The sequence below is a fragment of the Lampetra planeri genome, chromosome 21 (genome assembly GCF_965212315.1).
Source record: "Lampetra planeri chromosome 21, kcLamPlan1.2.h2, whole genome shotgun sequence".
Lineage (NCBI taxonomy): Eukaryota > Metazoa > Chordata > Hyperoartia > Petromyzontiformes > Petromyzontidae > Lampetra > Lampetra planeri.
In genome coordinates this window covers 11,615,199-11,626,025 of record NC_136127.1, presented here as the reverse complement: position 1 = coordinate 11,626,025, position 10,827 = coordinate 11,615,199, and the positions used below count along the sequence as shown (strand labels likewise).

General features: G+C 51.1%; 1 protein-coding gene across 2 annotated transcripts; it reads right to left on the bottom strand.

Annotated features, from left to right (window-relative positions):
* Positions 1 to 1,955: 1,955 nt before the first annotated feature.
* Positions 1,956 to 10,343, bottom strand: LOC144724689 (ATP synthase F(0) complex subunit C3, mitochondrial-like). Of its 2 annotated transcripts, none has more exons than XM_078604011.1 (4): positions 10,311 to 10,343; positions 4,130 to 4,189; positions 3,331 to 3,593; positions 1,956 to 2,342 (listed from the first exon to the last, which is right to left on the bottom strand). In XM_078604011.1, the coding sequence occupies exons 1-4, from the start codon at positions 10,326 to 10,328 to the stop codon at positions 2,228 to 2,230; spliced, it is 456 nt and encodes a 151-aa protein (XP_078460137.1). In that variant the 5' UTR covers positions 10,329 to 10,343; the 3' UTR covers positions 1,956 to 2,227. The 2 variants fall into 2 exon arrangements, with proteins under 2 accessions (XP_078460137.1, XP_078460138.1); XM_078604012.1 differs by lacking the exon at positions 10,311 to 10,343 and adding an exon at positions 5,188 to 5,329 and having other exon boundaries at positions 1,957 to 2,342.
* Between the last annotated feature and the right edge of the window lie 484 nt (positions 10,344 to 10,827).

The following is a 10,827-nucleotide window of genomic DNA, read 5'->3' as shown; positions in this document are numbered from 1 at the left end:
CAACACTCCTACAACATCAGAGTGCAGCGCCACATTAAATACGCACTACAATGACAATAGTTTAAAGCGATTTGAAGCATGTTTTATTTTCAAAATGGAGATATGTTTTTGGGGGGGGGGGGGGGGGCAGAGCTTTGTGACGTCATATTTAAGGGGGGGTCTGACTTTTTGTGACGCCGTGTGACGAGGGGTGGGGGGTCAAAAATCGTCCAAAATCGCGCGACGTCATTTATGGACGGTCCCTAACATTCATAGATATATATACATTACTACATATATTGGTATGTATAATAGGCGACGTTTCGGCCAGTGGCCCTTCTTAAGGTCACGTCTGGGTCAGATCAATGACAATTTTTTTGTTTCGTTTCGAGCGCCACCGCAATGTACGTTACATTGTTGTTGCCTCCCCGACAGCAGCGAAGGATTGGGAGAGCCATTACCAAAAATGTAGACGTGATTATTGTGTCCGTCCGTCGTGCAGGGAGGGGCTGGATGGGCAGGGGCTGGGTGGGGAGGGTGGGGCTGGGTGGTGGGTGGGGCTGGGTGGGGAGGGGCTGGTAACCCCGTGGTGCCCTTATAAAACTCAACGTTTAACCTACTCACGCCGGCTTGTGCCCGCCCTCACAGTCGGGCATATTTGCGGAATACACCACGCCGCCGTTGACCCTGGCCATTGACCGAGCAACCCAACGTTCCTACCAGCTCGATCATATGGGGGTTGACCATACTTCACCACACTGGTGTTGCTACAAAATAACCACAATACACTTTTCCCATATTTGCGATCGCTCTCTTTACCACAAACCAGTGGGGCAGCCCGCCATATAGAAGAGGCGTCACTCCGCTCACCTGACAGCCCGGACCAGTCTATGTATATTGGACTTCTTTCGCACCGTACGTAGCCAACCGTGCTAAACCTTTCGAGATTCAACGCTCCTGCCACCACTCCCCCCAAACATGGCACACGCCTATCCGATGGTACGATCTTGCGAACGGGAGAGAGGATATGCCGGATCATTGGGTCAAAGGGTTTCCAAACACATTCGCCGTACATCACAAGCTGTCGTCCTTCCCCCACACCTTCGATTATCACGGTTGGCTACGTACGGTGCAAAGGAAGTTCAATATACAGCAGATAAACCTAATTGAACCGAGCTGTCAATTAGTCACGGATTAAATAGACGCGCGCGATATTTTAGAAGCCGATGGAAATTATCTTTGGAATGCGTGCACACATTTAGAACGCACATTACACTCATCATCAGCAGCCGTGATCCACTGCTGGATGAAGAATCCGCAAGCCGTCGGCACCTCTCCATCCCAGGATGACCCACGTGGCTCCTGCCACGCGGGTCGATCTCACCCCTCGTCTCCGATGTCCTCACGGGCCTGCGTTCCCCTTTGGCTGCCGCTCCACCATCAGTCTCACGATGTGCTTTAACCAACCCTATTAGCAGCAATGTCGTCATGTACCCACGAAAGCCTGGCCGATAATCCACTTTGTTGAGCTGTCATTTGTGGTCAGATCGCTTCTGATAAAGCTTACAGATTAATGGACCTTACCTGGTAAGATAAAACGTTTTATTTGTATATATTTGTATTTACCTTTCCTATACTTTGCACTCCTATTATGTTTCTGTATCGTGGTAACGTTGAGCTGCACCTACTGGACATGTGAAAAAGTGCTTTATAGCTCAAAGGATTTCTTCTCCTGCAGTATATTCTGATTCTGAGTCTCAAGGCTTGTTTACAGGAGGATCCTGCTACATTCTGCTCTTTGCCCAAATCTATTAATGAGCATTTGTCTTCGATGCAGAAATCCACATTTCCTGCATACGAGCCGATCTCGTCGCTCCATCTCCTTCGCAAATGCAACACGCGCCGCACATAGTCGACAATCGCGATTAAACCCACGACACGCAACATGCCTCCATTTTACTTCAAGGACACACTCAGTATCAAATGCACATTTTTTGAATTGTATTTTATTAGTGGGACCTTTACGGAGGCGCATATCTTACAAACTGCTGGACACACCCCCACGACGGCGACGGACATCACTACACAAGCGGGGGGGCTGTGGGCGGTGAAACCAAAACCCCAAACATCGGAGTCGCGAGGACCCCTGGAACTGTCGAAAGGTCACGACCCCCCCGCAGCAGCCGTGAGGGGAGCACCAATGACGAACGTCGCACGGGGACCGGGGGGTTGTGGGGCCCCAGGGTCTTCACATGGCGAAGAGGATGAGGAAGGCCACCATGAGGCAGAAGAGCCCCATGGCCTCGGACAGCGCGAAGCCCAGGATGGCGTAGGAGAAGAGCTGCTGCTTGAGAGACGGGTTCCTGGCACAGAGACGCGACCGGTATCGCTCCATCACATGATCGATATCGCTCCATCACATGATCGATATCGCTCCATCACATGGTCGATATTGCTCCATCACATAATCGATATCGCTCCATCACATGATCGATTGCCAAACTTTGGTGCAAAGGTACTAGATAAATGCGATAAGAGTTCTACGATTTGGATTACCTAGTGTCTGGGGGGTAGGGGGGAGGTTATACAAACAAGTTGTAAAAGCTAAACGTGTAGATAAACAATGAGCAGCATGATGATGGTGCAGGTAAAATGTGCAGCCCTGCAATTGCGTGTGCATGCAAAGTCTTGTGGAAGGGCCGCCACTAGAGGGAGTTTGTGTGCGACATGCGGACTTGAGAGCCCCTCTCGAGGATATTTGTCCTACCCTTTTACGCTGTTACGATGACATTCAAATTGCAGTCATTGTTGGATCATCTGTTAAACTACTGGCGGACATCTGCGAACGAGCCTTATAGCTCATCGGATTTCTCCGGCACAAATAAATATTCTGATTATGACGAGACTGAGATTAACAACTTACTACACTTGAGAATTCTGTTAAGAATCAAGGGCAGAAGCAATATTCATTTACACTGGAGATGAACAATGTCACCCTAATAATACAGGTTTTTTGGGATAGCATAAATAAATATGTCGTTAAACCCGCCACCACCTGACACATCCAACTAGTAAGGTTTGTCACGTAACAGAACATGCCAATTCGTTACTAGTCCAGTCAAGCCACAACATTTAAAATCTGAGCATGACGTTTCGCCAGTAATTCCAACTAGCTTCATCAGGCAACAGCCAGATTTGTGGAGAAGTCCACCTGTTTCGTTCCTTAAAGAGGCATAGTAGATGTGATGACAATACTTGTGTGCTCTTCTTGCGCGAAGTTGGGGGGGTTAATGAATCAACGCACATTATGCATGCGCATTATGCGAGCCCACACTACACCCTCCTCCTTGCCTGGCATAGCCGATGATGAGGCTTCCGAACACCGTGCCGATACCCGCGCCCGACCCAGCCACGCCGACCGTGGCGGCGCCGGCGCCGATGAACTTGGCGGCCGTGTCGATGTCACGAGAGACGGCGCTAGTCTGGAAGTCGCGGCGCGCCGTCTCCACCTTCCCCGTGGCGGACGGTGCAGTCACGAGGGCACGGCTCTCGGGGCGGCCCAGGGCGTACGCGGAGAGCGGCCGCGCCAGCGAGAGGCGAACGCCGCTCCGGACCTGCGAGGGGAGGAAGAAACGACACGGCGGAGATGGAGCGACGGAATTTTGCAACGCGAGACCGTCAAGTGATGGTGACTGCTTGGGGAGATCTCTCCATCGTTGATGACCAATCCACCGCTTAAGTGCCCTTGCATCACGTCCCCAAGTACCGTAAGTAAATACCAAGAATTGAGGACCATGCATGAACATGAAGCAAAGGGGACCCGAGTCTTGAAACTCAGCGAGGTTTTTCCACAGTAAATCAACTCCACTAATGACATTGGGCAAACAGAAACAAGAACAAGTAACGTGCACAATTATCGAGTTGCATGCATGAGTATTAGTTCCTACGGATCCTAATAACAAGTACTACCCACAATTACCCAACACCACTAAACCATGCGCTATACAATCCACGGAAAGTACAAAATCGTAACCATGAGTATGAGCATTGAGAACCACACACACACACGTATTAAGCGGCACAAACGCGGAGTGCAAAATACTGTTCCACACACACAAACACCAATTCCCTCCACTCCACCACCACTCACCAGCGCAGACGCAGTCATGATATTGGCGCAGGGGAACATGGCGAACAGAGATCTTGAGACCTGCGGGGGGAACACGGAAAGGGGGTAGAGGTCAATTGGTCACGGGGGTCCCGAGCCCCAGTCCCCATCCAGGGGACTCAAGCGGCAGCAGTAGCAGTGGGTCGTGGTCTTGGTCCACCGCGTTTCGCTAGTTCATCAGCCTGGCTGCTGAGCGGTGCTCGATGGGGCCCCTCTAGACTGTGGTTCATGTTGGACGAGTCCTCTAGATCCCTGGAGCGCATCGGCTCGGTTCTCTTTGGCACCTGGGACACCTCGATCCCGAGTTCCCCTGTTTGGTCTTCGCGCCTATTCTCGTTCGAGCGCCGGGTCCCCTTGGCGCTCCTGGTCTACCTTGGTCCCCATAGTTGCTCTGTCCACCGAGTACGGGGACCCGGGTCTGCGCAACAGACCTGGGGTCAATCGCTTGATCATCTCCCCCCCCCCCCCAGACACTGATCCCCTTGCTCCCTGGACCCTCGAGGTCCCCTTAGGCAGCTCCGTCTCCTAAGTCTGGATCCCCTTGGTTGCCGACTCCACTTCGTAGTTCCTATAACCCGTAAGACTCTCTTAGACCCTATGTCTCATAGGTTAGTTCCCCTTGGTACCCAAATCCGATTTATCCGCTTGGTTCCCGCGTCCCCTTTAACCCCTGAGTCCCCTTGATCCCTGAATCCCCTTGATCCCCTGGGTCCCCTTGGTACCCAAGTCCGATTAATCCCCTTCATCCCTAGCTCCCCTTGATCCCTGTGAATCCCCTTGGTTCCCCTTGAGCCCCAGGTCCCATTGATCTCTAGGTCCCCTTGATCTCTGAATCCCCTTGGTTCCCCTTGATCCCTAGGTCCCCTTGGCTCCCGTGTCCCCTTGATCCCTGAATCCCCTTGGTTCCCCTTGATCTCTAGCTCCCCTTGAGCCCCAGGTCCTCTTGGTTCCCCTTGATCCCTGAATCCCCTTGGTTCCCTGAATCCCCTTGATCTCTAGGTCCCCTTGGCTCCCGTGTCACCCGTGGGCGCGGCCATTACCGGCGGCGAGCAGAAGACGGTAACGCGGGGACTTCCAAACGTTGCTCTCGTTGGTCGAAACGCGCGCCCACGTGCACACGCCCTTCCCCCAATCAGCGACGAACGCCAACGCGGCAGTATCTCTCGCGCTCATTGGCTACAAATGTCGAACACGTGACGCGTCTCTCCCTGTTACGCCCCGCCCCCCTCCCGTGCGGTGCGTTTCTTGAGTTTCGTGGCAGTACCACCCACGTGGTGGCCACGTGGAGGCGCTGTCCGAGTGAAAGCGTCACCGGACTTTGGCCAATCCACTGCTGGATGATGATCGTATTAATATACAAAATGAAGCTAATAGAGACCGTGACGGTTGATCGATTAATGTGATTTATATCCTTAATCTCACGATACGTGCGTCAATGTCGCGTTGTGTAATAATCTCACCCAGGTGAGAACTCAAGAGACCAGGAGAGGTTTAATTTGCAAGAGTGATCTGGGTCACTGAAATGTCAAAAGCAAAGAACGAATACAATGAAGTACAGCAATTCAGCAAATAGAAATCAGCGCAAAAACAACCACAACGTTGCATGAGAAATCGAAAATATCGCACGATCATAAATCAATGTGAAATAAAACATTGCGTCACATAAGTCGGTTCGGGCAGACATGTTCAGACTGAGAGTACAATTAACTTGGTGCTTGTTTACATAAAACACATCGAACCGCCGTCTCCAGCCACTCAAGAGGCAGCTACATTATCCACCGTAAAGTCTTGAACCGTATCGGCGAACTCAAAACACAAATTTAAAAAATGAAATAACGAAGCTTTCAATATGTCAATTCCCGTGCGCGTACAAAGTGAATATGAATTACTGTACAATTAATTTCTCAGCATTTTCTGAGAATGTATTCGTTGGAGAGACGGACGAACAAACCGAATAATTATGCCTCCGTTTAAAAAAATAATTACGCTTAAAAAAACATTAAACGGAAAATAGGAGCCCTAATGTTTCCCGGTTTACCATAAACCTCAGCCGAGATCTGCCCTTGGGGTTTGGGGGTGGTTCGCCCGGTGCGTGGTTCGCCTCGGGCGCCAGTTGCTGGCAGCAGCGAGCCTGGGGCCGCCCCAGTACACCACTCAATTAATGCTCCTTATTTACCCAGAAAAGGAGCACTGCTGTGTGTCAAGACTTTTTTTGGATGAGTTGCTTCAGCTCTTCGTCCGGGAGAAAACCAGACACGGGAGCTCACCTGGGCTATGAGGTCCAAACGCTCAAAGATCCGCAAAGATGGGTTCACGAACCCACCTGCTGTACTGCATCTCCTGGCCACATCGCAACACCTCGGCGTGTTTGGGAGTTTCACACAGATCTCTGCGTGATCCACCAACCCTTGCATCCAGGGCGTTGAATCACCAGGCACTGACGCCAAGATATTCTGGTGCCATTGAAATCAGATGTCTTCGTCACAACCCCACAAGTCTCATTCACTGCATCTGGTTTCATTAAAAAACACACATGGGGATTTAATCTGCTTTAATATATTTTATATATACAAAGACAAAGATTTCACGTATATCCGTAATATACGTTTAGGGCAAGTGCTGTTAGCGAGGACCTATGGAGGCCAGCACGGCACAAAGACATACAAACATTACGTTACATTTGTCATGATCTTTAATTACATGTTATCAAATCATTATAATTTTAAATCCATCTAATCGATTGTCGAACCCAATTTTAAGCGGACAGGTAATACTTATATTTCATACAATACTTATGTTAATGTTTTTCTTATTTAGTATTTGTAACATTTATTTACGAAACTATTTTGGAAACCCTCGTCGTCTCTCGGACCGCAATGCCAATTAAGTAGTGTTAGTAATTAGCGCGGTGCCGACGGTTCAAGCCAATAATTTGGGAATTCATCACCCCCCACCACATGTACTCACACACTCACACATCGTACCCCACAGGTGCGCTCACTCACACTCACGTAAACCCACTCATCACATCCGCGCAAGTGCAATCACACGTTCAGTATCATCAGAATATCAGAATCAGAATATGTATTTGTCCTGGAGGAATCCGGTGTGCCATCAAGATCTTTTTCACAGGCGTCCAGTAGGGGCGGATAAGAACGTTACAACAATAAACAATAAAAAAACATGATAGAAAGGTAAAACAATCACCCAAACACATACAAATAAAACTAAAAATCAACGGGGACAAGCCCATAACGTCATCACCACCAGGTGCACTCACTCGCCCTTCACAGTCAGCCTGCTGGTGATTAGAGGGTGCGTGTGTCTGGTTTAGTGGCGATGGGAGTGAATACAAGCCACGCGCTTCCGAATATATCTTCCCACGAGTTAATAAAGGAACGACTGGGACTGCGAAGTGTGGGTAGCGTACGGATCAACGTGGCTCTCGCATCTCACCCCCCGACTGCCCGCGGATGAACGCTACGTTCAGGCGCCTCGGGCCGCGCAGGTCCGGGTGGAGATACGAGGCGAGACTTGTGAGATTTCTCAGCGCCGTGGCACAGCCGTGACCGCGGGCGGCGTGGGGAGCGGACCTCGAGGGGTCGGCTTTCTCCATCTCCCCTCCCCCTCGTAGGGACGAGGCAGGGCAGTGCCCGGGCGTCGGGCAGGAATTCTCGTTTCCCTACTCCACTACGACAAAACCTGCACCGCCTGCGTTAGCCGCAGCCCTTCATTTCTAACTCGCTGCTATAGACTGGTTTTGGACTGCGAGGATGATCGCATGCAGGAAGGTCGTGGGTTCGATCCCGGCCCCTGACGATGCCTGTTGTATATTTTGAGTCCACGTATTCTCTCTCCACGTAGTCGCGAGAATTTTTCTCCGGATGCTCCGGACCGCCCTCCCCCCGCCCCACATTGAGTCTCGTGCGCTTATTTGGCTGCTACTAAATTCCCATGATGATATCGGCAAACTGCGATGAGCTATTGTGTATGGACATGTCCCCTGGGAAAAGAGCTCTTATGACTCATGGGCTTTACCTGGTAAAGTAAAAGGTGTAGTATTCAGTCTCCTTGCTTGGCTACCGCGATCGGGACGAGATGGGGCGCGTTCGAGGCGGTTGGCTGGCTGGGAGATGCCGCCGATTCGTGGTGGCCAAACCAGATTTGTCACGAACTGCTTGGTAAGAAGGCTCGTAAAGTTCATCGGGCAAATCGTCTGACATTCTTCCGCTAGTTGTAGTCATGGCCAGGGATTAATGTATCGAACAAATGTTTCTCCCGGTTCTCATCAACCACTGCCCCCCTCGGGGTGATATTATTTGTATGTTTTCCGAAGCTCTGTCCCGATTTGGATAAAGAGGTCGATGTAACGACTCGCAATGAATGTTCACCACGGTGGCTCGCCTTTCGGAAATGGTAATTGAGTCGGGGGTGTAATCTGCGTGTGCTTTGTGTGTACAGGATATTAGGTTAGAGCTGGCAGTGATGGTAAACCTTGAATCCATTACAGCTATGACAATGGTGCAACAGCACAAACACTCAACGTCTTCGTCAATAACGCGTTCTTCTTTATGGTAAATTATATTAGGAGAGTTTGTTTTAGCAAAGGCGCTTCATAGAGCGTAAATCGTTTTCTGTAAAGGGCCATTGTCCGAAACGTCGCCGACTTTTATACACATTTAAATGCCCGTGTTTTTGACTTTATGAATCTCTATTGGCGGAGGGTGTGAACAGTTTGCACAGCAATTCGCGTTCTGCGCTCCGAGTCCAGCTGCCCGAGTTCGATCCCCGGCCACGGCCAACGAGAGTGACGCGCGTGATGTCGGAGCCGGAACCGATCTCCCACCCCACCAACCCGCATTGGTGAAGTATGGTCAAACGACCTCCGTGACCGATACGGGAAGGCCGTCATTAGCAGTGGATAAACAGGCTTGCAAATTAATATTACGCCTGCTATATAATTAGCAAATTGCGTACTTGTTTGGGGAGCTTGAAATTAATGTTTATATCCAAACTGCATGACCAGTGTCTAGGATGTGTCGTGTTCCTGTGCCTGAACGATGCCATCACCGAAACACCCATCGTCCGTGGTACATCCACTGCTGGATGATGGCGTTTCTAAGCCGCGGCCACCTCGCACGCTCTCCGGAAATCGAACCTCCCGGTCGCAGAGTTCCCAGTGCAGAGTAGTGCGCCCACCACTGCGCCACCGCTCGCCGCCCCCGATATTTGTTTAAAATAAAAGGAAACGGGGAGGCGAGAGGAGAGCGAGAGCCCTCGGAGCGGTGGGAAGAGCCGGCCCGATGAGACAATGAGGCTCGTAAAGATGAAGCGATTGGAGGAAAAGCGACGCGGGGGGGCGGGTGGGGGGGAATTGCGTTTGGAAACAAAAACAAAAGGGACAGATCTGTGGACGGGAACATCGGGTCTCTCGTAAATCAACTCCGCGGTCCCCCCCGACAACTCTCACACCCACCCACCCACCCTCTCATCCCTCCCTCGGTGTCTCTCGCTCCAGTCTCGGCTCGCCTGCTCGCTTCTCTCTCACCTTCAGCCTCCCCATCGTGTCATCTTTGTAACATCTCTCTCTCTCTGCTTGGTTCTTTCGGTAAAGTCGCGTAGAAGGGAAACAATAAAATATTGTTTTATATTTTTTATTCTTTTATTGTTTCCCTTCTACGTGACTTTACCGAAAGAACCAATAATATATCTCTGTTTATATTCACTCCCGACAGCTCCTCGCTCGTATCTCTTTACATATCTCCCTTTCTCGTTTTTTCCATCCTCCTATCATGTCCTTCACCCCCTCGCCACCTTTCCTTCGTAATCTTCTTCAACTCGCCTCTCTCCCTAAATAATCACTTAACGTTTACCATCATGATTATAACCATCACGAATCCTCATAACCCTCGTTTAACGTTGAACATCACCATCATCAGAAGCATCGCGCATCGCTTTGTGACCGGTGCAGATGAGAAAACCCATTTTCGAATCTTGGTTTCAGGCGCTCCGCGATGTTAAACCGGGTTTAACCCGAATTAAATCGGGTTGAACGAGCCGATGTCCTTCGCCCGGACACCCGCCAGTGCTACACATTGACTCATAAACCGCAGAGAGAGCCATCGACTTGCGTAGACTTCTAGACGTGCGCAGTGGCGCCTACCTCCGTGGGCGGCTGCATCGCCCGGAGAGGACACGGGGGAGCCGCGGAGGACTCGAGATGATGATGAGGAGGGAGGGAGGAGCGGGGGGGGGTGACGAAGAGTGGGAGAGGCAGCTTGGGGAGTTCCCCCATTGAATCATCTCCCAGAGGCGTGAGACGATGTCGACGAAATCCGCGAAAGGACCGCACTGCCAGGCGCGCCTCGCCTGTGCCGCGAGGGGAGCGAGGGGGGAGGAGGTTTCCGAGGATTTTTGTCTGTGGACTCTTTCCAATATTCGCTTCCCCCCCACCACCGCGCGCGTCAGACCTCTGGCGTGAGAGCCGTGAGAGTCGCACACCCACGACCTCGACCCAATTACCTCTGGGAATGACACGTGACCATTACACCTGGCATTTGACGAGGCAATTAACGGCGCGTGACCAGGCGATGGCTGCTCGGCGCCACGGATCTATAGAAGTCCCCCCCCCCTCCGCGTTTGATGTCGCCGCTAATCTATTCATCCGTTCATTGATTCGC